Here is a 27,831-nt window from a genome sequence, read left to right as displayed (position 1 = left end):
GTATTTTACCATTTCAATGAGCTAAAAACCAACTGAGGACTTATTGCCGGAAACAGGAGCTTGCAGGAAACTGAAACTTGAGAAGTCTCTGTGTGTTCTTGTTGGGGGTGGCTAGCAGCAGCAGCCATGGCGGAAGAACTGCACATACAGGAACAAGTTTAGGATTATTTTGTGGTGGAGAGAATTTGTCTGAGGTGATAAGAAATTACGAACTCCCAGTTGCATGCATCCAGGTTTTCAAGCCACTGGCATTTGAGTTACTCATGCCCCCCGAATCTCAAACTTTGTGGAAACACCACAGAATGAATACCTTGACTACTGTTCTAGATAATGCCCAACAGAAAGGAGCAAGGAACATCTGTAAGTTAGGAACAGAGCAGCGTGTGAAGAAGAACAAAACAAACCAACAAAAATAGCTGTACATTTTTTCTTACAGGGAAAAAAAAGCAGTTTAAAGGGGGCAGTTTAGAGCTGAAAACAACCAAAGGGGAACAGATTAAGTAATTTATTAACCTCTCCTTCTTCTACTCAGACGTGAAGACTGCCCAAGCTGGTTGAGATTAAAACCCAAACAAAAACCCAAAAGGAAGTCATCACAAAGCTCCATGTAACTCTGCCTTGGCCCTTCTAGCCACAATGAGATATTTCAGGAAACATGATCTGTACACTTCCAATCACAATCACATGTACACACCAGCAGCTTAAAACTCAGCGAGATTGTTTTCCCTGCCATGCTTCGAGTCACTTTTCCGTGTACACACCTGAGTGGGGTGTCGGCAATGCTGTTTAGAAAGAGAAGGGTTAAGGTGATAAGAGTTGGTTCCAAGAGAAGAGAGGCAAATGGCAGAGAAGGAAATGGCTAGAGTAGATGCTGTTCCAGCCATTATCAGACTGCATAGGACAGCTGTTTGATGGGTCCTCTACACTCATTGCATTAGAAAGAATGACAACCATTCTTCTGAGCTCCGAAAACCATGGAAACTGCAGAGGAAAAACCTGGGAGTGCCGCTGCTGTTTTACAACGAGAAATCCAGCCTGGAAACACTACTTCAATTCCCCCCACTTTGTTGCCCTGAATTCCAGCCCTATGTCAACGGCCCTTACAACATCCCATTTCTCATATGGGCGGGGTTCTTCTGCATGGCTATCATCCAGACCGGTACGCACTGCTCAGGAAATCCCTCTTGCTTTTCCCGTCTCACGATGGTGAGGCCGCTCTTTTCAATAAGACTACTGAGGATGTTCAGATCTCGGATGACACTGCTGTCCAACGGATCGAGGACACAGCCCTCCCGTGCCACGTTGTCCTTGAGAATAATAATGCCGTTCTCCTTCAAACCATCCTGGCAGCGAATGAAAAACCCCAGTAAATCCTTATCTGTCAGGTTTCCTGCAGGTCAAAACAGAACAGGGCTATACTTTTCGTCAGAACGGTGGTTTCAGCCTTGCAACAGTATGAAGTTCTTTAAGGTGTAGATGCAATATTTATTATTTCAAATTTTGTGCAATATTGCCACAAGAGACAGAATAGGGGCAAAGTAATTATTTTTTGGGGAGGGAGCACTGCCTTACATCTCTGATTTCTGAAATGAGAGCAGGGGGCAAGCTACAGTAGTTATGAGAGGAGTAGATTGCAACCCCCTCCCCTTGCTTAGCATCATTCAGGAATGTCTAACAAATAACTATACTTAATATTCTGCTAACTCCACAACTGCTTCACTGTGGCACACTTTGGTTAGGGATTGATGGACATGTAAATTCTGGTCCACCCAAGATATCAGATGAAATGGGACTAAGAAATTATGAGGTGATTCAAGGTTTGCAACTATTCTGTTGTCGTCACCCCCCCCCCCATTTTTCATTTAAAAACTTCTAAAATAGCATAACCACATTCTAAGCAGTTGGTTTGCAGAGTTCCTTGCCACTACGTATTTTGAATGCTCAGAGAGCAAGTCCTCTTTGGAGCAACGGGTCTCGATGGAATTCTGTTACTCTCCAGAGGAATTGGACAGAAAAAGCAAGGCTGTCCTCATGCAAAAGACTGCTTTGCAGTTCAAGGATGCATTCCAAGGAGACAAATACATTGGAGGTGGGTCCAGAAAAGGGTTGTCAAGGGGTGTGGCCCAGTTAGAGAAACGTGGAGGGCAGTATTGGACCACATCCCTGTGCTGTAAGCACTGACTACCCAGGGAGTTTTGGTAGGAAAATGGGAAGGTGCCTTATACCAAGTGCACTGAGTTGGATCTTCTAGATATAAACTCTTGTTCAGTAGGCCTTGGTTCTGTACCTGCAGCCTGTGATGCAGTGTGTGGCCATGGTCTGTACAAGGTATGAGGAAAGATGGAGAGAGGTAGCCAGAGGACATTTGGTCCACTGATGCCTAGGGCTTATTCACATCTAAGTTTGCACCACCGCTTGCTTATCCAGTGAAACCTGCCCTTCCTCTCTTTTAAATTGGAACCCAGTGAATAATAATAATAATAATAATAATAATAATTTATTATTTGTACCCTGCCCATCTGGCTGGGTTTCCCCAGCCACTCTGGGCGGCTTCCAACGAAGATTAAAAATACATTAGAATGTCACACATTAAAAACTTCCCTGAACAGGGCTGCCTTCAGATGTCTTCTGAATGTCAGGTAGTTGTTTATCGCTTTGACATCTGATGGGAGGGCGTTCCACAGGGCGGGCGCCACTACCGAGAAGGCCCTCTGCCTGGTTCCCTGTAGCTTTGCTTCTCGCAATGAGGGAACCGCCAGAAGGCCCTCAGCGCTGGACCTCAGCGTCCGGGCAGAACGCTGGGGGTGGAGACGCTCCTTCAGGTATACTGGGCCGAGGCTGTTTAGGGCTTTAAAGGTCAACACCAACAGTTTGAATTGTGCTCGGAAACGTACCGGGAGCCAATGTAGGTCTTTCAAGACCGGTGTTATGTGGTCTTGATGGCGTGAAGTGAAGGCGGTGAAGGTCCTGTTTGAGTGCCTGGAGGCGGTTGGAGGATGGATGGCAGCTAACAGATTGAGGTTGAATCCTGACAAGACAGAAGTACTGTTCTTGGGGAACAGGGGGCGGGTGGGTGTGGGGGACTCCCTGGTACCAGGTGCACAGCCTGGGAGTCATTTTGGACTCACAGCTGTCCGTGCAGGCACAAGTCAATTCTATGTCCAGGGCAGCTGTCTACCAGCTCCATGTGGTACACCGGTTGAGACCCTACCTGCCGGGAGACTGTCTTGCCAGAGTGGTGCATTGCCTAGTTATCTCCTGCTTGGACTACTGCAATGCACTCTACGTGGGGCTACCTTTGAAGGTGACTTGGAAACTACAACTAATCCAGAATGTGGCAGCTAGACTGGTGACTGGGGGCGGCTGCTGAGACCACATAACACCTGTCTTGAAAGACCTACATTGGCTCCCAGTACGTTTCCGAGCACAATTAAAAATGTTGGTGCTGACCTTTAAAGCCCTAAACGGCCTCAGCCCAGTATACCTGAAGGAGCATCCCCATCCTCATCGCTTTGCCCAGACACTGAGGTCCAGCACCGAGGGCCTTCTGGCGGTTCCCTCACTGCGAGGAGTGAAGTTACAAGGAACCAGGCACAGGGCCTTCTCGGTAGTGGCGCCCACCCTGTGGAATGCCCTCCCATCAGATGTCAAAGAAATAAACAACTATATGACATTTAGAAGACATCTGAAGGCAGCCCTGTTTAGAGACGTTTCTAATGACGGACATTTCAATGTATTTTTAATCTTTTGTTGTAAGCCATCCAGAGTAGGGTAGAAATAAATTATCATTATTATTATTATTATTATTATTATTATTATTATTATTATTATTAGTGCTGAATCAGAACAAACGGTGGCGGATTGCCATTTGTTCCAATTCAGCACTAAAGAGCATGTTTTTAGTGGGAAAGCAGAGACAAAAGTGCTCCTACCCATGCTTAGAAAGCAGACAATGAGACAAGCAGAAAAGCACTTTGACCCATGCTTTTTAGGTACAAGAAGAGCAGAAGCATGGACAGTCCCTCGCTGCTGCATATCCTGTGTCACTCGCCCTCCCCATAGCTTCTCTTCCTCACTTGCTTTTAGATGGGGGACCAAATGGCAGAACTGACCTGAAACCCACTGGATCCAGATGACGTCGTATTTTCTAGGCGTTGGCGTGAATTCCTGGAGGCTGCAGCAATAGTACATGTCGACTTTTTCTCCCTGACCCTGCAAGTAGTTCTGAGCTTCTGTCAGGAAAACATCCATCATGTCCACCAGCTCCACGTGCTTGAATAAGGGAAGAAGGACATGTTTGCTCACCCTCCCTATTCCTGAGCCGCAGTCAAGAGCGAAGTCGGTGCCCGCTTTGCCAGGCCCCTGTGGAGAGCATGAAAAACAGCGCTTGAGTGCTCTGACCCCTCACGCTCATTACCTCAGTAGACCTTATGGAAATCTTGCAAGGCCAGTCTTGTCCTTCTGTTATTGTTGAAAGAGGTGTAATAGGAATTTTATGGTCTTAGATATATGGTAATGTTCATAAGTGTACCAACCAAGCACATACATAGATCAGCACAGGAAGGCCAACCTGGAACCATTTTGATTCCTAAACTGACCAAATCTTTTCTCTGCAAGGTCAAAATGGAAAAGCCTCCCCATTGTCTTTTCCTTCACAAATCCTGTCTGTGTTTGAATAGGGTGTGAGCCTGTGACCTGGCCCAGGAACTAAGTATTTATCATTACAAAAGACTGGCCAGGCTACCCAGGAAATCCAATCAAGTAACCTGGCAGACAGGAGATAAACAAAAACAGGAGAATAACAAAATTAAAATTTCTATTTTGGACCACCTTTTCTGTGATGTAGGTGTGATGTATCTGAGGGGTGGTCTTAGGTTGCACCCCTTCTGTGATGTATGTATGATGTTTCTGGGGGTGGTCTTGATCTACAGGATGGGAATTTCAAAAGTCTTTATAAGACCTTGCACACCATTTTTCTGGGTCCTCTTCCTCTCCTGCATGTGAGGGGAGCACCCTGTTGCAACAGATCAATAAAGATCAAGCTTACTAGCTGCTTTGCTTCTCAATATTCTCTGGTTGGCCTCTGTTATTCTCTCCTACCAATAGGGAACCTATGTAAGGACTCTATATGGGCTGTTGGATACCCCATAAAGGAAAAGGGAAATTTTTTGTTTACAACAGAGGCAAGGAAGAGAAACAGTGGATTGCCCAAAGCATTCACACCAGATACAAAACCCTTTCCTTTTTTAAAAAAATAAACAAATAAATTGTTTTTACATTTTATATTTTACAAACAATAACCAAAAAGCAAAAAGCAAAAGACAAAAAGAAACAGAATACAAACAACGTATCCCAGGGGTCAGCAAACTTTTTCAGCAGGGGGCCGGTCCACTGTCCCTCAGACCTTGTTGCGGGCCAGACTATATTTTGAATTTTTTTTAAAAAAATGAACAAATTCCTATGCCCCACAAATCACCCAAAGATGCACTTTAAATAAAAGGACACATTCTACTCATGTAAAAACACCAGGCAGGTTCCACAAATAACCCAGAGATGCATTTTAAATAAAAGCACACATTTTAAATAAAAGGACACATTTACTCATGTAAAAACACGCTGATTCCCGGACCATCCACGAGCTGGATTTAGAAGTCGATTGGGCTGGATCCGGCCCCCGGGCCTTAGTTTGCCTACCCATGAGGTATCCCCTTTGACTTCCCTCCCCCCACCTTTTATGGATTCGTATGTTATTATTTTCCCTCTACTTCTTCTCAAAAATTCCAATTATTATAAAGCCTTAATCAATCCGTAATTCAGTTTTTTTACTACAAGGTTCCTGCCAATCCCACTAATGTGTGTAATTGTTTGCAATAATTTTTCAAATGCATTCTATACTTTCCCCATGCCTTATTCAAGGGGGCTGAAACCCTTTCCGCCCCCTATAGCTGCCCCCCCATTGACCCTGTGGGGATATATAGAATAACAACAGATTCACATGGAAATGACTTCCCTGTTGCTCCACGATACCCCAGGAGCAATGAAGTTAAAGTCCCCTCCAAACCATTGGCGCCACATATATAGGAGCTATCGTAGGGCAGAGTTTGGCTCTAAATAGTCTCCCTCTAACATTACTAATAGTTGTAAATCATGTCAGGTGCCCATATGCCATTTCTACTTGGGCTGTGCTTCAGTGATTAATTCAGCAGATTATTAAGGTCAAACCAGGGGCAAACAGACAGTGTCATAGCTATAAATATCCCTGGTTGCAAAGAGTAATTGTAGAATGAGCTCAGTGGGCATTCTGCCCCTTCCCACTTTGCGCTGCCGATGGTGCTGCCCTCAATATAAGCAGGCAACACAATTTAATTTACTTTTTTTAGAAGGAGAAGAGGAAGAGTCCTTAGTTCTCGTGCAGATGTCACGGGAGCAGATGTCAAATCCTCAGGCAGGTATTAAAAAAGGTAAAGGACCCCTGACCATTAAGTCCAGTCGCAGATGACTCTGGGGTTGTGGCGCTCATCTCGCTTTACAGGCTGAGGGAGCCGGTGTTTGTCTGCAGACAGTTTTTCCAGGTCATGTGGCCAGCATGACTAAGCCGCTTCTGGCAAACCAGAGCAATGAACTGAAACACTGTTTACCTTCCCGCCGGAGCGGTACCTATTTATCTACTTGCGATTTTTTGGCGTGGTTTCAAACTTCTAGGTATAACAGGTGGTTTTCATGCCAGAGGCAACAATTGTCAAAATGACCGGCTGTATTGAATGTCTACTATCACCTTTAGGACAAGATCCCATTTTAGAAGTACACAAAGTCTCTAACTCAGGAGTGGCTAGCCTGTTAAATCTAAGAGCTGCACACCAGCCGAAAGTGGGTGTACGCACTTTGCATGCACACACTTATGGAGAATACACACAGACGCCACCTCCTCAGCTGTTTTGTGCTGCAAGCACAGCAGCGGGGATCATTCAGTGTGAATCCTACCAAATTCAAGTTGTTGCAATACGATAAAACACCATATGAACAAATGGAAAGCAATTTTTAAAAACCAGTCAAAACTCACAGGGCATCTATCACATGACAATGGCTATGGCTACAAAGACCCTCAGCAATTTTGAGGAGTCTATGTGGGGAGAGGGAGGCGTTTGGTAAACTCTGATTTTGCCTATTCCCACATGGTTCCACACTTCCAATTATATTCACATAGCAGAGCATTTTGTATAACATCCCATGAAACATCCTATGATGAATTTCAGAGAGACAAGAAATTTCAGGTGTTATGAATGCAATGAAATAGGCATGCAAATCCATCTGAATAACAGAGCACATGGAGTCATTTTAATTTACACCTAAGCACACTCACTGAATAGACGATGTTGGGAACGGGAGTTCAGCTTTCACTTACATTTTTTCATTTTTTCATTTACATTTATGATAAGCAGTATAGAGTTGAGACTCTGGGAAACTGGGAAGGAATTAAAGGCAGGGCAGAAGCACCAATTGCCATTGTTGTTTTAAATTCCATTAACTCACACTAAAGAAAATGAAGATGAATTAGGAATAATTTATATCTACTGCAATCCTGCTCAGACAGCCACAAAACGTTATCTAGTAATGTAAGCATTTGGATGGTTAATGGACTGAGGTTAAATCCTGTTTGGGGGGCAGGTGTGGGGGACTCCCGGTCCTGAATGGGGTAACTGTGCCCCTTAAGGACCAAGTGTGCAGCCTAGGTGTCATTTTGATCTCACAGCTGTACATGAAGGTGCAGGTTAATTCTGCGTCCAGAGCGGCTGTCTACCAGCTCCATCTGATACACTGGCTGAGACCCTACCTGCCCATAGAGCATCTTGCTAGAGTGAAACATGCTCTGGTTATTTCCCGCTTGGACTACTGCAATGCACTCTACATGGGGCTACCTTTGAAGGTGACTCAGAAACTTCAGCTAATCCAGAATGTGCCAGTTAGACATGATTGGCAACAGCTGCCAGGATGAACGCTCTCGCCATCCCTATGTGAAGGGTGTTCCGTTAAAGGAATCCAGGGACTCAATGGTTTGGCCAACCCCTGAGAGGGGGTTGTGCCCATGCCTGAGTCCCGGGGGTCATTTGGGGTGGCAGAGATAGCTTGTTCCCGGCTTTCCGCTTATCCAGGTGTTCACCCTTGACAGACCTATGCTAGAACCCTGGGTCAGCACTACCTGCATGGCAGGGAGCTAGTCGAACCAGAGCCTATGCAACAAGTCACTTTCTGTAATCAATAAAGTTGTGGCTTAAATTCTGCCAAAAACCAAACCAAAATTTGAGTCAAGTGTGAATTTATTTAAGGGGGAGGTTTCTGGGTCTGAACACACAAATGAGTGGGCAACACAATCCTATCCATGCAGAAAACCCAAATTGCCATTTGCTCTCATTGAATGCTAAACAGTTCTCTGGCAGGGGGTGGGGGGAAGCAGTTGGGCAAGAGGAATTGAGGATAAGGGTTTAATCTATTTAGCAGTATGTACTCAATAGGATCTAGGACATTATTGTCTAGCATATCATAGAATCATAGATTTGTAGCCACCTATTTCAACCGTGCGATAGGACTATGAAATCTTCACCAGAAGTTTGCACTTCCTTGGTCCCCATTCATTTAGAGTAGCTCTCAGTGATACACTCCTTGAACCGTATGCCAAGCTCCAAAAATACACACAACACCAATGCCAATAATGAATTAAGACTTAACTCATTCCTGGTGCTTATGGTTCATGTTACTGTGTGAGAGACCATCCATAGATTGCACCCATGCTTTATGTCACAAGCTTCAAAGAGAAACTGCTGGCAGTTTTGGAGACAGAACTTTATTAAAACTTAGAGCTAAACTCACATACAAACCTGGCATGTAGGTTGTACACAGGAAAGGAAGGGCAGTCTGAACTGCGCACCCTCCCTCCTCTAACAGAGAATCATGATAGAGTGGTACCTCGGGTTAAGTACTTAATTCGTTCCAGAGGTCCGTTCTTAACCTGAAACTGTTCCTATCCTGAAGCACCACTTTAGCTAATGGGGCCTCCTGCTGCCACCACGCCCCCGGAACATGATTTCTGTTCTTATCCTGAAGCAAAGTTCTTAACCTGAAGCACTATTTCTGGGTTAGCGGAGTGTGTAACCTGAAGCGTATGTAACCTGAAGCATATGTAACCCGAGGTACCACTGTAATTATATTTCGCATTTATATAGCACATTCTGATTCACAAAGTTCTTCAAGTATGTTATCTTTTTGTAAACATCGCTGCATTGTAGGTGAGGGATGGAGGAGAAATTTGATTTAGTTCTCATTTAAAGGCAAATCTACCTAATTTGCACTTTCTGAAACAACGTGTGGGCCAAAACACAACCGTCCTTCAATATTTGCACTTCTCTGAATCTTTGTAGTGCAGTTCTCTGGCCAAGCAATGTGTAAAAAAAAAAAATGCACACGCTAGGGCGAAGTGTGTTAGTTAAAATAACATACAAGCATGCATATTAAGGAAAATTGCTTTGTGAAAATGTACGTATATAGTAGACAAAACTGCACACAAATGTGTATATTGGAGAAATCTGCACAAAATTGCTAATGAATTCCTCCCCTCCCCACCCCATAAACTGATGTGGGAATGTGGAGAACTGAACTGAAGACTGGAAAAATGAGAAACTCGGAGAAACAGAAATTGGCCAACACATCCATCCATCCCTAAAGGTAAGTGTGAATTATTACCCCTATCTCACAGATTGGGGAGTTGAAGCTGAGTGTACGGCTTGCTTAAGGTCACATAGCAAATTCCTGGCAGCAGCAAGATTAATAAAAACCATTGGCTTCCTGGCTCGGTCACTTGGTCCCTATGGTAGCTCTTACTGTGATGGCCTGGAATTCGGATTCAGATGCTGAACCTGAGGAATCCCAGCCTGAACAGGAGTCCCCGCCTCCAGAACCAGCTGAGCCGGGGCTGGGGCTTGAGTCTGAAGGGTCCTCACCTGTGCTGAACCCTCAGGTGCAGGCACCAGCTGAGTCTGCTCTGGCCCCTGAGGTGATGGAGGACCCATTGCCTGCAGGTGCTCCACTCTCAGCCCCATCAGGGGAAGGTGAGGCGGCCTCTGGGTCCGGTAACCCTCCAGCGCCACCTGAGCTGCAGAGGCTCAGGGCAGAGAGGCGGAGGGAACTACCGTATTTTTCGCCCTGTAGGACGCACTTTTTCCCCTCCAAAAATGAAGGGGAAATGTGTGTGCGTCCTATGGGGCGAATGCAGGCATTCCTGGGCTTCCTGCAGCTCTGCGCCACCCTCCGGATCCCGGCGCGAAGCCGCGTGGGGCTCCAGAGGGTGGCGCGGAGCTGCCTGCGCTCCAGGGCTTCCTGCAGCTCTGCGCCACCCTCCGGATCCCGGCGCGAAGCCGCGTGGGGCTCCAGAGGGTGGCGCGGAGCTGCCTGCGCTCCAGGGCTTCCTGCAGCTCTGCGCCACCCTCTGGATCCTGGCGCTAAGCTGCGCGGGGCTCCGGAGGGTAGCGCAGACCTGCCTGCATTCCGAAGCCTGGTGCACGCTGAAGAGCGCCCCCGGGCTTCGCGCACCTCTCCGCAAGCCTGGGGAGACCGGCGCGGCTCCCTAGGCTTGCGGATAGCAGGCTGTTCTGGGGGCTGGGGTCGGGGAAAGCTCGGGCTTCCCCCGCGCCTGCCCCGTGCCTGAGGAGGGGAAAAAACATTTTTCTTTATTTCCCCCCCCCCCAAAAAAAAATTAGGTGCGTCCTATGGGGCGAAAAATACGGTAAGTTCCCACAGGAGGAGTGCTCGCCTCCAGGCCAGGAGATGCGAGTCACCTGAGGATCGGGGCCGCCCTGTGCCTCGGGGCAGATAAAAGCCAGCCAGCCCCAGTCCCAAGTTGCGGGAGCAACTTCGTTGGTTGTCAGTTCCTGCCTGAACCCTGTCCTGCTATCCTGCTGGAGCTCCTGACCTCGCCCGACTACCTGCCCTGCATCCAGCTTCAACTTTTACAGACTGCCTCCATACCGCACCTTTGACCTCAGACTGGACTCGGACCTCGCCTCTCGGTTAGCCCACGGGACCAGCACACTTACCCTGAGCATGAACCGGAGTCTATGTGTGGGAAGGCTCCACTCATGAAAGCCATCCATATTTTATGGCTCTGCTGCATGTGCAGCCTTATGCGCTGGTGCCAGATGTGACTTGGCTCCAAGGAATCACGAAATGACAACACAGCATGAGAATGAAATCTAAATACGTAATGAGTAGCTCTTTGGAATTTCGGGTTGATTAAATTCGTAATTTTTTGCTGTACAAGCAACCATATAAATGTGACTGCTTTCAAGTCACTGAACGAACAGTTTGATCACTGCTAAAAGTCGCAGTGAACATGGTGACTGAGTGAAAGGATTAAGTGCCACTTGAGAGCTGTTTAAGATAACCAAACAGCCCTGAAGTGGAATTTATTACACTTAATCCTTGTTCTGGCTCCAGCGCCACTGAGGAGTTACAAACCTCTACAATTAAATTATTATTCTTATTTCAGATATTTCTGATTGATATTGTAGATTAGGGCCTTTTGACATCTTCTCAGAAAAGTTTTGTTACTTTCAAGCGACTTTTTTATACAGTGGTACCTCGGGTTAAGTACTTAATTCGTTCCAGAGGTCTGTTCTTAACCTGAAACTGTTCTTAACCTGAAGCACCACTTTAGCTAATGGGGCCTCCTGCTGTCGCTGCGCCGCCGGAGCACGATTTCTGTTCTCATCCTGAAGCAAAGTTCTTAACCCGAGGTACTATTTCTGGGTTAGCGGAGTCTGTAACCTGAAGCGTATGTAACCCGAGGTACCACTGTATTGATACATGCCACCCCTGTCTCTGAGTGGTGTGAGATTTCAGGGGTTCCTGGCACTTACATAGGGTTTGTTTTTTGCTTTGGGAGTAAATCACAGCAGAGATTGTGGTGTGTGGCTCTCCAAATATTGCCGAGCATATTATGCTTTCCTGGCTAAGGCTAATGCAAGTCGAGAGTCCATCAACATTGAGGAGGGCACATTTCCATGCTGCTCTGCCAGACAACTGGAGGATTTCGATACTGTCATCTGTGTGAATGTTTTCAGTTGTCATTTTAAAAATTGCCTTTATATTTAATATGGATTGATTTTTATTCTGCAGTGTATTTCTAATTGGTTTTAAATTTGGTTTGCTTAAATGTCTTTTATTGGTTTCGTACATTGCTTTGGGGGCTAATTTTTTGCAGAAAGGCAATTGAGAACTGTAATAAAATACATAAATAAATCAACTGGTTGTCTGTTCTTTCCAGTCTGTTTAACTTTTCCTTAAATGAGTCCCAGGCTTAGTGGTGTGTTTTTTTCCAAAAGTTATTTTTCCTTCCTATAGGTCTATTCCTTCTTTTAAAATTAACCAAATACTGACAGTCAGGCATCTCAGGGCAGCCGAATTATATTATTGCATTGCCACACCTGGTGGAAGGCATGAGAAACGCACTGAAGGAACATGAAACTGCTACCCAGGAAAACGTGCAGCCAGTTCAAGTCTCTGAGATAAAGAGTTGCAGATTGTCATGGCTGACCGGAACAAATGTACAAAAGCCATCACTGCTTTCTTGCAAGGAGTCGTTGAAATATCTTGTCATTGGAAAAATGTGATTTCCTGTCCTTACCCTCAGCAAACATGTATACAGCCAGTTAAGACCAAATTCTCCTCACCAGGGCCGACTGGATTTGAGCAACGCACTTCCAAATGCAAGTTTCACATTTGTGGGCTATTTTCCCTCAAAGACGTTTACACACACACACACCGCTCAAAGAGACAAGAGGAACGTGGTCTCCATATTTCTCTTGCACAAAATGGAGGCATCACCATAAAACCAAAGGGGTTTATAACAAGAGATGTGAACTTCAAAGACAGACACAACTCACCCCTACAAAATTCTTAAGAAATTCCCTGGAGGACTCAATATCTGTGTTGGACAACTCGATGAAATCCCCCATCATGCCTTCTTCCGACGCCGGCACCTCTTTGTAGAAATGTTTGGCTCTGGCGTAGAACTGCATTTCACCGTTGATGACTTCGCTTGTCAGAGCATAAAGTTTGACTGCAAAGAGACAAAAGCAATAACTGCGTGTGGACTTTCCCAGTTGTATATACTGATTTTTAAAACTATATATAAAATTACTTCTTGTTAGAAGGCAGCAGAGCCGGCCCAACCATTAACCTCAATGAGTAAATTGCCTCAAGTGGCAGGTTGCAGAGAGCTGGGGCCGGGGGGAGGCAGATCTGGAAAGGATAGACAAGGGCGTCCTTGCATGCCTTTGCCACTTCTCTGGCGGTTGTGGCTGCAGAACCAAAAGGATCTTGCTGCCACCCACCTGGGCAGGGCTCCAGGCATGGGCAAGTTCAGGTGAGGAGAGGCACTCCATGAGGTTTTGGTGTCATACCCTCCAACATTTCTCCGATGAAAATAGAGATTAACAGCTAAATAATGCTCAGATGTGGGCAAACAAGGAGTCTCAGTGCATAGAGAAGGCTCCTTGATGCAGAAGCTCCCTTTTCATTCAGCTCCCTTTTAATCATGCTTGCCCTGTTCAAATAACATACGCAGAAACTGCAGCTGCCCTTTTCTGTTTTGTAATTATTTCTACATTGCCTGCACATACAACTGCATTATCTTCTGGATTTTCTCCTGCATTAACAAAAGTTGTCGTGATACATATTGTTGGAAGAGCAACAGCAGTTGTTACGTTACGTTACGTTACGGAAATATACTCGGAGTTGAGAGTGGATTTCATGCTCTTTATTCAGCTCATAGAGGTGAGGAGGAACGGAAGTTCCCCCAGAATGTCTGCCTTATATACATTATTTACACAATGGGCCCCACATGATTGGCTAATTCCGGGATTCTCCTGTAGGCCAATCAGGTTGCGGATTCACTTCCACCTGGAGCTAGATTGGGTGGCTCCTATGGACCGCTGTGGCTGCGGACGTAGAAGTGGACGGTACCAGTGCAACTTCCAGCCATTTGGTGTAGGAGTCCACCACTATGAAGAATGTTTTCCCCTGAAAGGGGCCAGCGAAGTCCACATGCAGGCGTGACCATGGTGCTCGGGCAGACTCCCAGGACTGGACTGGGGCCCTTGGGGGATCTGGGCGGGATTCTTGGCAGGCCTGGCAGTGTCTGACCCAGGCCTCGATCTCTCTCTCGATCTCTGGCCACCACACATAACTCTTGGAGAGGGCCTTCATTCTCACTACCCCTGGGTGTGTCTCATGTAGGGCTGTGAGGACCCTTTTGCGGAGGGGATGGGGAATGATGACCCTGCTTCCCCATAACAGGCACCCCTTGTGGGCTGACAGTTTATGTTTATGGGTTGTGTAGCCCACGAATTCTGGCCCGGTGGGTCCTGTGGACCAATCAGACTGCTGCATTCTGGATCCTATTGTTCTAGGACCAATCAGACTACTGCATTTTGGATCCTATTCAACTCAGTACATAATAGTTACATGTTATATGGGTGAATTTCGTTGTTGGTGAGTCAGCTAACCAAGAGGAAAGGGTAGATGTGTTGTTTGGTAGAGTGGTCTGATCTTCACTGAGGTAGCATGTACCCTGATTGGCTATGTAGTTTTGAGGGAATTTCCCCTCTGTGTTTTGGTTGTATGTCTCCCTGCTTTGTACAAGGTTTCAAGTAAGAAAGAGAAAGCCTCTCTGTTCCTTTCTCCCCAAATTGCATTCTTTTGTGTTCAGTTTCCTCAGTAAAGTGTTATCAGGATTCCTTTTCTCTCTGGCCTCCCTCTGCATTATTCGAGTGATTTTGCTAACACATACATTGTGAGAAAGCCAACTGCGCTCTTAATTGGTCATTTATAGTTTTATTTTCTTTAACGTTTGCTACTGGCAGTAAATCCAGAAGTGTGGAAGGGGAAGAAAAGAAGAATAAAGACAGTGAGTGACAAAGACAAGTTCTTGGGAGAACACGAAGAAGACCTACAGAAAGAGACGTATCCAGGCCAAGGGCATCCTTCATTAGATACGGACACGGAACCACCGACGAATGAGGAACAAAAATTGGGAGCTGTAGGAGGAAAGAGTAAATAACCCCATCATGGCTCTGCAACTTCTAACCTGGAACTGTAACGGTCTAAACAACCCCCGAAAAAGGAAAAACATATTTCATGCTTTAAAGAAAGACCAATTGGACTTGATTTGTCTACAAGAGACTCACGTGACAAGAGCACACAGAAAATTATTAATAAATAAGAGATTGGGACAAGAATTTATATCTTCAGACAGAGTAAAAAAAAGAGGAGTGGTGATCTACGCAAAGGAAAATCTGCAACCGAAACAAATCTTTAAGGATGACCAAGGAAGATATTTGGCAATTGAAATTCAATTCCAAGGAGAAAAATTTTTGATAGTGGGAATATATGCACCAAACGAAGGGAAAGCAGAATTTTTTAAGAAGTTGCATGAGACTTTAATGGACTATATGGATTATAAACTAATCATGATGGGAGATATGAATGGAGTGGTTTCAACAAATATGGATAAAGCACAAAGACAGGTAGTTACAAAAGATGGAAGACTACCAAAAACTTTCTTTGAAATGACTGACAATATGGACTTGATTGACATTTGGAGAACAAAACACCCATTAGAGAGAGAGGGAACCTTCTTTTCTGAAGCCAAAATGACATGGACTCGGATCGACCAAATCTGGGTGACTAGCAGTATGGCGTCGATTATAAAAAAAGTGGAAATCTGCCCCAAAACTCTCTCCGACCATAACGCAGTAAAGATGGTGATGAAGCAAACAACAACTGGTTCCTTCAGATGGAGAATGAACGACACCTTATTTAGAGACGAGGAGATTTGTAAAAAGGCCCAAAAAACTTTGAAAGATTATTTTGAAATCAATTTAAGGACTAAAGTAGAAAAAAGAATAGTATGGGACGCAAGTAAAGCCGTGATGAGAGGGTTTTTGATACAACAAAATACATTAAAGAAAAGAATGCAAAACGAGAGGAAAGTGAAAATTTTGGAAAAGATAAAAGAAGGGGAAAGGAAATTAAGACTGAAGCCAAAATCGCAAGAGATTTTAAGAGAAATAAAACTGTACCAAACACAATACATGGAACTGATGAATCAAGAAATAGAATGGAAAATTAAACAAATGAGACAAAAGACCTTTGAATCTGCAGATAAATGTGGTAAGCTATTGGCTTGGCAAATAAAGAAGAGACAAAAACTCAACACGGTAACAAGCTTAGAAGTGGATGGAAAGAACATATGCAACCCAGGGGAGATTAGAAACTGCTTCCAGAACTACTTTAGACAATTGTACACACAAGGGCCGCAGAATGGAATGGATATACAACAATTCCTCGAGAAAAATGGGCTGAAAAAGATTTCGCAGGAAAGTAAGACAATTTTGAACCAGGAGATATCAGCGCAGGAAATAGAAGATGCCATTCAAAATATGACGTTGGGCAAATCACCTGGACCGGATGGACTGACTTCCAAATATTATAAAGTTCTGAAGGAAGGGTCGATACAACCTTTGAAGGAAGTCTGTAATGAGATTATGGAGGGGAGGAAGGCACCCGATACGTGGAGAGAGGCTTACATTACACTTATACCAAAGACAGAGACTGAAAAGACCCAACTTAAGAACTACCGACCCATCTCGTTATTAAATGTGGACTATAAAATCTTTGCTGATGTTTTAGCAAAGAGACTGAAAAGAGTTTTGATGGAGGAGATTCATGGGGACCAAGCAGGCTTTCTCCCGAAAAGACATTTGTCGGATAATGTAAGGAATATAATTGACATTTTGGAAAAGTTGGAAGTGAACATAAACACTAAGGCTGTTTTGATATTTGTGGACGCCGAGAAAGCCTTTGATAACATTTCTTGGAGTTTCATGTTGAAGAACCTCCGGGGGATGGGGGTAGGCCAAGGGTTTGAGAATGGTATAAGTGCAATATATTCTGAACAGAGGGCAAAATTAATTGTGAATAATGTGGTTACAGAAGAGTTCAAGATTGAAAAAGGGACACGACAGGGGTGCCCTATCTCCCCATTACTTTTTATATCGGTCCTGGAGGTTTTGCTTAATATGATCAGGAGGGACCAGTTGGTTAAAGGGATTCAGGTCGGAGCTAAACAATACAAACTGAGAGCATTTGCAGATGACCTAGTACTTACATTGCAAGAGCCAGAAGCTAGTACGAAAAGAGTTTTGGAAATAATCCAAGAGTTTGGTCAATTGGCAGGATTCAAATTGAATAAGTTAAAGACTAAGGTATTGGAGAAAAATTTAACACAGGTTGAAAAAGAAAGGTTTCAGAATGAGACGGGGTTGACTGTGGTTAAAAAAGTGAAATACCTGGGTGTGAATATGACAGCTAAGAATGTGAACTTATTTAAAGACAATTATGAAAAAACTTGGACAGAAGTGAAAAGAGATTTGGAGATTTGGTCAAACTTGAAGCTTTCCTTGTTAGGTCGAATTGCAGTTATAAAAATGAATGTATTGCCAAGAATGTTGTTCTTATTTCAAGCATTACAAATAATGGATAAAATGGACTGTTTCAAGAAGTGGCAGAAAGATATATCTAAATTTGTCTGGCAGGGCAAGAAGCCCAGAATTAAATTTAAGATATTAACGGATTCAAAAGAAAGAGGGGGGTTTGCCCTGCCAGACTTTAAATTGTATTATGAAGCGGCAGCTTTCTGCTGGCTAAAAGATTGGCTGCTTCTTGAAAACACAGACATTTTGGACTTGGAAGGTTTTAACAATATTTTTGGGTGGCATGCATATTTGTGGTATGACAAGGTTAAAGCACATAAAAGTTTTAAAAACCATATTGTCAGAAAAGCACTACTAAATGTTTGGGTCAGATATAAAGATTTGCTGGAAAATAAAACCCCAAGGTGGTTGTCGCCAATGGAAGCAAAGGCAGTTAAAAAGTTAAACATGGAACCGAAGTGGCCAAGGTATTGGGAAATCTTGGAAAAGGAAGGGGATAAATGGAGATTGCAGAGTTTTGAAAAACTAAAAGGGAAGGTGAGAGATTGGCTGCATTATCATCAAATAAATGAAGTGTTTAAATTGGATAGTAAAATTGGCTTCCAGGTGGAAAAATCAAAATTAGAGATCGAACTGTTAGAATCCAGTACTAAGAATTTGTCAAAAATGTATAATTTGCTGCTGAAATGGAATACACAAGATGAAACGGTTAAATCAGCTATGATTAAATGGGCTCAGGACATTGGTCATAATATTTTGTTTGCTGATTGGGAAAAGTTGTGGACCACCGGGATGAAGTTTACGGCATGTAATGCCTTAAGAGAAAATATTATGAAAATGATATATAGGTGGTACATAACCCCAGTCAAGCTTGCAAAGATTTACCATTTGCCTGACAATAAATGTTGGAAATGTAAAGAAAAGGAAGGTACATTTTTTCACCTTTGGTGGACGTGCCCGAAGATTAAGGCATTCTGGGAAATGATCTATAATGAACTTAAAAAGGTATTTAAATATACTTTTCCCAAGAAACCAGAGGCCTTTCTCTTGGGTATTGTCGGCCAGGGGGTGTTAAAGACAGATATAACTTTCTTTATGTATGCTACAACAGCAGCAAGAATACTCATTGCAAAGTACTGGAAGACACAAGATCTACCCACTCTGGAAGAATGGCAGATGAAGGTGATGGACTACATGGGTTTGGCAGAAATGACGAGCAGAATCCGAAACCAGGGAAGAGAAGCAGCGGAAGAAGAGTGGAAAAAGTTCAAGGACTATCTAAAGAAATATTATAAAATTAATGACAGTTAGAATGATGTTGGACTAAAGTAAATGGTTACTATTAGTAATGGTTAAGACAAGGAGAATAAGGATGATTAGCTAAAATTTATAGTAAAATAAGGGAAGATTTGCTGAGCAATTGATTAGAATTTGGAATACAGAAATGGGAGGCATGAGGAAGTCGAAGAAGAAAGGTTCAAGAAATTAGGATATGAAATGGTACTTGTTTTCTTTTTGTTTGTTTGTTTATGTTCTGTTTTTGTCTCTTGTTTGTTTATGTATGTTTTGCTTGTATGATTATAAAAATTGTTTAATAAAAATATTAAAAAAAAAAAACAGAAGTGTGGGACTGCACAGTTTAACAATGACGACGTCCCTTGCAAGCATCAAGAAAACGTAATGGGAATAATTCACAGCAAGGCAGACTGTGAGAATAGGGCTCTTAAGTTTCATCTAAACAACATGCCTGGGCTGTTGCTCCTTCCGACAAAAGCAGTGTTCCCAGCCCTCCTTGTCATCACCTGCTTAAGACAACTGCTGAGCGGATACGATTAAACCTTTAATCCATTACACATTTATGTTATGCCTGAGAGATGTATGCTGCAAGCGAGTGCTGAACTCAGCACAGGTCAGACCTGGGGTTGTTTTTACACCCCCTGGTGATTTATTTCTGCATCCTCTGCCTCAAACAATTTTGCAAATGGAAACAAACAATGGAGGATGATTCCCCTGGTTGTGGTGACTGGGCTGTAACGGTTGCTGTGCAATTCTGGGAGCTTCTCTTTCTGTCTCCTGACACATATATAGCCATATATGACCTGCGGAAAGGAAATAGCATCTGATATATTTTATCTGTATCTTGAGTAGCATTCCAGTGGAGTGGAGTGTAGTAGCCTGCAGAACAGCTGTAAAACCCTCAAAGGCAGGCGAGAGAAAGTTGTGGAAGTGGTATGATAGAGACAGGGACGCGGGTGGCGCTGTGGGTTAAACCACAGAGCCTAGGACTTCCCATCAGAAAGTCGGCGGTTCGAATCCCCGCGACGGGGATCCCCGTTGCTCGGTCCCTGCTCCTGCCAACCTAGCAGTTCGAAAGCACATCAAAAGTACAAGTAGATAAATAGGTACCGCTCCAGCGGGAAGGTAAACGGTGTTTCCGTGCGCTGCTCTGGTTCGCCAGAAGCGGCTTAGTCATGCTGGCTACATGACCTGGAAGCTGTACACCAGCTCCCTTGGCCAATAAAGTGAGATGAGCGCCGCAACCCCAGAGTCGGTCACGACTGGACCTAATGGTCAGGGGTCCTTAATGATAGAGACACGATTGCGGCTCATTTATTTTCTGCCACCTTTGCCTCCACTCGAACAGGCTTCACGGGTCTGTAAGCACTACCAAAAAAACGCTGCAAAACTTGTTTACAGAAATTGACAGTGGGATAGGTGCGCAATGGACAATCACTCTGCCGTGCCACTTTGCAGATGTAGATAGAGCATTGTAAAAGCAGTTGTGTCAGATTTTTGCCCATGGCATAGACCAGGGGTAGTCAACCTAAGGCCTGTGGGCCGGATGCGGCCCAATTGCCTTCTCAATCCAGCTCGCAGACAGTCCGGGAGTCAGCATGTTTTTACATGAGTAGAATGTGTCTTTTTATTTAAAATGCATCTCTGGGTTATTTGTGGGGCATAGGAATTCATTCATTCCCCCCCCCAAAAAAATATATAGTCCAGCCCACAACATGGTCTGAGGGATGGTGGACTGGCCCATGGCTGAAAAAGGTTGCTGATCCCTGGCATAGACCATGGGTAGGCAAACTAAGGCCCGGGGGCCGGATCCGTCCCATCACCTTCTAAATCCAGCCCACGGACGGTCTGGGAATCAGCGTGTTTTTACATGAGTAGAATGTGTCCTTTTATTTAAAATGCATCTCTGGGTTATTTGTGGGGCATAGGAATTCGTTCATTCCCTCCCCCCCCCCCCAGATATAGTCTGGCTGCCCACAAGGTTTGAGGGACATTGGACCGGCCCCCTGCTGAAAAAGTTTGCTGACATAGCATCTCAACTTATGTTACACATGAACATACCATGATAATCAATTACTGGACCGGGGAGCTGCATCTGATACCCAGATGCAGTGTCAAGTCTAGACATGCCCCACGTTTCCCTGATAGGCTGCTCATCTTATAAGGGACGTGGGTGGCGCTGTGGTCTAAACCACTGAGCCTCTTGGGCTTGCTGATCAGGAGGTTGGCAGTTCGAATCCCCGCGACGTGGTGAGCTCCCGTTGCTTTGCCCTTGCTCCTGCCAACCTAGCAGTTCGAAAGCACGCCAGAGCAAGTAGATAAATAGGTACCACTGTGGCGGGAATGTAAACAGTGTTTCCATGCATTCTGGTTTCTATCACGGTGTTCCGTTGCACCAGAAGTGGTTCAGTCATGTTGTCCACATGATCCAGAAAGCTTTCTGTGGACAAACACTGGCTCCCTCGGTCTGAAAGTGAGATGACCACCGCAACCCCATAGTCGCCTTTGACTGGAGTTAACTGTCCACGGGTCCTTTACCTTTTACCTTCTTATAAAATCATTTTAAAAGCAACACATGCTCATTTATTTTGTACATATATGTTTCTCTTTCAAACAAAAAATAAACGTGGGGTTTTTTTTAAAAAAAGGCTGCAAAACTACCCTAGAAGTTGGCGATATCGTAAGCCTCAGCTAATACTAGGATGCCCACGACATGCAGATTTCTGCTGACACGAAAAAGGAGTCATGCTGTAAACCTGCAGAACACACACTCACCCCCCCACCTGCTTCAAAGCTCATCCCAGAACAAAAGAAGTAAGTGGGTTTGGAGGACAGTGACAAGGTTGTCCACCGTTCGCGAAGTGACATGTCTGCCTTCAAATTGAGACAACTACCCCCAGTCTCCATCCCAGCTGAATACAAATCTGGTGTTCTAGTTATTGTTGAAAATTGTTTGGTATATGAAGTTTCTCCTTTGCTTGCTTCATGATTGCTGCATGAATGACAGTTCTGTGCTGACTGTGCTTCAGATATTTAAGAGGTATGTGACAGCTATTGCAACCAAGCCTCTGGGTGTTTAGCTTCACAAGATCTGGCACCACAGGGGTTCGCTCTGCAAATGTGTTAAGCATTTTTACTGGACAATGCATCTTAGTCCTTCTCCCTGATGTAAGGAAAAGGAACTTTAATGCTGTTTGCAGAGCCAGGTACAGGATGTAGTAGGTACCACTAGAACAGTGGTGTGCGTCCATGCAAACTAGGGGTCCCAAATGGGATATAATAATAAATAATAATGAATTTTTATTTATACCCCGCCCTTCCCGGTTCAGAAAACCGGGCTCAGGGCGGTTAACAACAAATTAAAAACACTTAATTGATGCAACAAAAAACAGCATAAAATACAGTATAAAACATGAATAACAATAAATTCAGAATTCAAAAATCAATTTAGGGGGGAAATCCATCCAATAAACGTTAGATGATCACCAGGGCTAGCTGGCTAAATTAGTTCTATTTGGGCCAGCGAGGAGACTGGGGAGAATTAGCTGTGTGATCCCAGAGTGGGTAATCTTCATAAAAAGGGGAGGGGGAAGGAAGGAAGGGGAATAAAAGATCAGGCTAAGTTCAAATGGAAAGCCAGGTGGAATAGCTCTTTATTACAGGCCCTGCAGAAGGAAGTTAAATCCTGCAGGGCCCTGGTCTCATGGGACAGAGCATTCCACCAGGTCGGAGCCATCACTGAGAAGGCCCTGGGTTCTGGTGGACGATAATCTGTCTTCCTTAGGGCCCGGGACCTCTAAACTATGATTATTCATGGACCTTAAGGTCCTCTGTGGGGCATACCAGGAGAGGCGGTCCCGTAAATATAAGAGCTCTCTTGAGAACCATTCCAGTTCAGCTGCCATGTTCAATCCATGACTGCACAGCCTGTGACCAACAAAGCCAGATGCAATCCACCAGGCATGTGTCATGGCCTACAAAGGGCTTGACATCCCTTCCCAGTTTGTGCACACCTAGACAGAGATCAAGAGCAAGACAATCACTGTGTTTCTGGCAGGCCATGTGATACAGCTAACCGAAGGGCATTTAACTTGGTGGGTCAAAAGTTGTGCATACAGTTTTATAATTTGAGAACTTGCCTTGAGTTGTTTGGGATGCCTGTGTGTGTTTTTAAAGAAAAGTCAACAAACTGTACACACCAACAGATAATTTGTGTTGGAAGACAGTGGTTTTTTAAAAATGTTCTATCAAGTGGGAGGATAATTTTACTACTCATATGTATTCTATCAGACATTTATTTGGAGAGCCAGGTGGTGGTTAAAATAAATCCTCAAAACTTGATGGAATGTAGTAAAACACTACAAATGAACAGCTTTTGATATAGCTACCTTCAGAGCTTGGGACGTTATCAGTTGGTAAGTGGTCACTTGGACTTACTCACTGACCTTAAGGTCAAAACCAGCACCTTAAACCTGGTGTCTTGTGTCTTGACTGCAGACCCTACGGGACCCCAGTCAATGCTGCTATATGAAGCAGCAAGAAATGCATCCAGACTGTAGTCCAGATCAAGGGAAGTCGTGGTGCCTCTCTATTCTGCCTTGGTCAGACCACACTTGGGAGTCCTGTGTCCAATTTTGGCCCCACATTTTAAGAAAGATGTGGACAAGCTGGAACATGTACAGAGGAGGAGGACCAAGATGATCAAGGGTCTGGAAACCAATAATAATAATAATAATAATAATTTATTATTTATACCCCGCCCATCTGGCTCGGCCTCCCCAGCCACTCTGGGCGGCTTCCATAAAAACCAAAAATACAGTAAAATATCACACGTTAAAAACTTCCCTGAACAGGGCTGCCTTAAGATGTCTTCTGAATGTCAGGTAGTTGTTTATCGCTTTGACATCTGCTGGAAGGGCGTTCCACAGGGCGGGCGCCACTACCGAGAAGGCCCTCTGCCTGGTTCCCTGTAGCTTTGCTTCTCGCAATGAGGGAACCGCCAGAAGGCCCTCGGCGCTGGACCTCAGCGTCCGGGCAGAACGATAGGGGTGGAGACGCTCCTTCAGGTATACTGGACCGAGGCCGTTTAGGGCTTTAAAGGTCAGCACCAACACTTTGAATTGTGCTCGGAAACGTACTGGGAGCCAATGTAGGTCTTTCAAGACCGGTGTTATATGGTCTCGGCGGCCGCCCCCAGTCACCAGTCTAGCTGCCGCATTCTGGATTAGTTGTAGTTTCCGAGTCACCTTCAAAGGTAGCCCCATGTAGAGTGCATTGCAGTAGTCCAAGCGGGAGATAACCAGAGCATGCACCACTCTGGCGAGACAGTCCGCAGGCAGATAGGGTCTCAGCCTACGTACCAGATGGAGCTGGTAAACAGCTGCCCTGGACACAGATTTGACCTGTGCCTCCATGGACAGCTGTGAGTCCAAAATGACTCCCAGGCTGCGCACCTGGTCCTTCAGGGGCACAATTACCCCATTCAGGACCAGGGAATCCTCCACACCCGCCCGCCTCCTGTCCCCCAAAAACAGTACTTCTGTCTTGTCAGGATTCAACCTCAATCTGTTAGCCGCCATCCATCCTCCAACCGCCTCCAGACACTCACACAGGACCTTCACCGCCCTCACTGGTTCTGATTTAAAAGAGAGGTAGAGCTGGGTATCATCCGCATACTGATGAACACCCAGCCCAAACCTCCTGATGATCTCTCCCAGCCCCTGCATGTAAATGTTGAAAAGCATGGGGGAGAGGACAGAACCTGATGAGGAATGGTTGAGGGAGCTGGGCATGTTTATCCTGGAAAAGAGGAGACTGAGAGGAGATCTGATAGCCATGTATCTCAGGGGTTGTCACATAGAAGATGGAGCAAGTTTGTTTTCTCCTGCTCTGGAGGGTAGGACATGAGCCAATAGCTTCAAATTGCAAGAAAGGACTAAACATCGGGGGGGGGGACTTTCTGACAGTAGGAACTGTTTGACAGTGGGACAGACTCCTTTGGAAGGTTGTAGGTGTCACGTACATAGCTGGGAGCACTGATGGCATATGGTTTCAGAACAGAGTCCATATAACCGGAGACACCCACTGTAATAGTGCCAATACCTGAAATGATGGGGCGTCCTGGATTTCCTGGTTTGTGTATTTTAGGTAGAAGATAGAAAGTTCCTGGTCAAGGTTCTGTTGGTGTGTTGGTGAGGATCTGTTCTTGGATGTGTGGGGGTAGCTCCTTAACAATCTTGTTCAGTTCTTTTTTGTATTCTTGTGTGGGGTCTGAGTCCAATTTTATGTAAAAGGCGGTATTGGAAAGCTCTCTATATTGGACAAACAGGCCAAACCTTACGCCAAAGAATAAACGGACATAAATCGGACATCAAGAATCACAAGACAGAGAAACCAGTAGGAGAACACTTCAATCTCCCAGGACATTCTATACAAGATCTCAAAGTAGCTGTTTTACTACAAAGGAATTTCAGAAATAGACTGGAAAGAGAAGCTGCTGAATTGCAACTCATTACCAAACTTAAAACCATGGAGAGACCTGGTCTGAACAAAAACATTGGATTCTTATCTCATTATACATGACAAAGCCATTTTTCACCTTCTCACCCCTTGCTTTTTCCTGTAAGACCTATTGCAGTCGTTAAGAGTCATCAACAGGCTCATCACAGTTATCTGCCAATCACCCATTCCCACCACCCTTCTGAGTAATACCCCTCCCCACCTTCTCACTATATAGAAGGATCTGGCAACTTCTGTTTCAGTGTATCTGAAGAAGTGTGCATGCACACGAAAGCTCATACCAAGAACTAACTTAGTTGGTCTTTAAGGTGCTACTGGAAGGAAAAATTTTTTTGTGGTGTCACAGTGTTAGAATGCATAAACAACGCATAGAAAGTGCTTTTTCTTCGCCAATGTAGCGGAGTCCAGTATCACCTCTTAGCTTCTCCCACTGCTCAAAGGTTGCTAGGTTCTTAGCAGGGGCAATCAGGATAAGGCCCACTATCTGACTCTTGATTCAGGACCCTAAACTCTGCTCTTATACTAAATTTCCTTTTTTCTGTGTACAGTCATAACTTTGGTTACGTCCGCTTCACGTTACGTTCTTCCAGGTCCCGCGGCGACCCGGAAGTACTAGAAAGGGTTACTTCCAGGTTTCACCACTCATGCATGCGCAGATGCGCAAAATGACGTCACATGCATGCACAGAAGCGGCGAATCGTGACCTGCGCATGCGCAGATGCTCCACTGCGGGTTGCGCTCTTTTCATGTTGCGAATGGGCCTCCGGAACGGATCCCATTCGCAACCAGAGGTACCACTGTATATTGTAATGTTTTACTGTTGCTATGGCCATCAGATGAGATGAATAAAGTTTTGTCTTAGTCTTAGTCTTAGTCTTCTCCCACTGCTGCTGGTCTCACACATTCCCTTTGCTCTAGTAACAGTTTGCCCTGTGTACATTAGCAGATCTTAAAAGCGAGCAGCATACAAGTGAATTTCAAATGCAAGACACAGCAGAATCATAGAATTGTTGAGTGGGAAGAGACCCTGACGACTGCTCTCTGCAAATTCTAATTTCTTCCTGGCGTTAGTCACTGACCTGGTCCATACGACACACTAAGGCAAATCATGGTTTGGCATGAATATGTGGGCAAGGATGTCCCCAGGGAGGAAACAGAGGCTTCGCTTCTCCTGATGCTGCGCTGTTGCCAGCTAAGTCATGGTTTGGCATAGTGTTTTATCCAAACCTGGGCTTGTGGTCTGTCTTGCATGAGACAAGCCATGAGCTGTAACCAAAGTTTGTTCTGTTTGTCTGAAGAAGGCAAACTACAAGCCCAGATTCAGATGACATTTGACGCCAAACCATGGCTTAGCTCATAGCAGCGTAAGGGCTGGAGAAGCACAGCAACTGCAATCTCCTCTCTGGGGATCTGAAGGCTTGTGATATATTCACTCTAAGCCAAGAGTTTGACTTAGGGCTCGCCCACACGCCCCATGCATAGAAAACATGGGTCTGAGCAATTTTCTGCTTGCCCCGTGCTTTCTAGACTTGTTTCTGATTAGTTTTTCCTTTGCTGTGCTGCTTTCCCATGGAATTTTTTTGTGTGTCTGCTATATCAGAACATACGGCCATTTGCGGAAAACCCAGTTGCTGTTTGCTCTGATTCAGTGCTAAACTGCTGTCTTTCCTGGGGCAGAAGAACAAGGCAAAGAAAAACGTGGATGGGCCCTTAGTGTTATATGTGAACCAACCCACTGACTCATAGTACTAGCTAAAGCAGGCTGTACCCATACCTTTGCAACTATACACAACCTGCAACTATAGGGGCATGCAAGAGGAAGAAGCAAGCAGGCAGGCAGGCAAGGGGAAAGGAACCTGGTCAAACTTTGGTGATGGATTCTGGAGGTGGTCCAATATCGATTTTTAATCTGCAATCGGGCCATTAACAACCGGTCAGTGGCACTGATTAATGGAGCTTACAGATACTTCCTTCAGCAATAATTAAACATTTGGAGATGTACTGCCAAGATTTATTTTGCTAGTTGACTGCCATCCATATCACATTTAAAGATGACTGCAAACCAGTATTTCAAGAGCAAATAAATTGATTAATTTCACATCTCTGAAAACTTTTCAACCACTATGAAAAGAGGGTGGGGCTTCCAGGGAAGAGGTCTAAAACCCCTGCCTGTTCTTCTTTTCAGAAGCCAAGCATACCCTGCCAAGCCACTCAACACTGCTGCTGCTTTTCAGCTTACTCACCCAGAGGCAGCCGCTCCAGAAGGTAGAGGTAACTCTGGAAAAAATCGTTCCGAATTGCCTTGTGGAGGATGAAGGACATGCTGTGTCGACAGAGTTCCTCATCTGTCTTGTGCCAGCGTGATTTAAAGGCTAAATGGGCCCCCATATACTCCATGCTATTCAGGACTTTCTGGAGGGAGTTGCCTGGGTGCCAAGTGGGACCTCTCTGCTCTCTCAGAGGGCTCCGGTGG

General features: G+C 44.9%; 1 protein-coding gene across 1 annotated transcript; it reads right to left on the bottom strand.

The window, feature by feature from the left end:
* Window positions 1-277: 277 nt before the first annotated feature.
* Window positions 278-27,831, bottom strand: NTMT2 (N-terminal Xaa-Pro-Lys N-methyltransferase 2). Its single transcript, XM_053391380.1, has 4 exons — window positions 27,602-27,831; window positions 12,933-13,108; window positions 4,113-4,362; window positions 278-1,390 (listed from the first exon to the last, which is right to left on the bottom strand). Exons 1-4 carry the CDS (start codon window positions 27,753-27,755, stop codon window positions 1,101-1,103), a joined length of 870 nt encoding a protein of 289 aa, XP_053247355.1. The 5' UTR covers window positions 27,756-27,831; the 3' UTR covers window positions 278-1,100.

The sequence above is a fragment of the Podarcis raffonei genome, chromosome 6 (genome assembly GCF_027172205.1).
Source record: "Podarcis raffonei isolate rPodRaf1 chromosome 6, rPodRaf1.pri, whole genome shotgun sequence".
Taxonomy (NCBI): domain Eukaryota; kingdom Metazoa; phylum Chordata; class Lepidosauria; order Squamata; family Lacertidae; genus Podarcis; species Podarcis raffonei.
This window is presented reverse-complemented; position numbering and strand designations above follow the sequence as displayed.

Bases quoted from the DNA above. Each gene is read 5' to 3' on its own strand.
- NTMT2 (XM_053391380.1), bottom strand. From the start codon at position 27,755: ATGGAGTATATGGGGGCCCATTTAGCCTTTAAATCACGCTGGCACAAG. The intron at 13,109-27,601 runs GTGAGTAAGCTG...GTCTCTTTGCAG, and splicing joins TCTGGAGCGGCTGCCTCTGG to TCAAACTTTATGCTCTGACA. The intron at 4,363-12,932 runs GTGAGTTGTGTC...TGCTCTCCACAG, and splicing joins TTCTTAAGAATTTTGTAGGG to GGGCCTGGCAAAGCGGGCAC.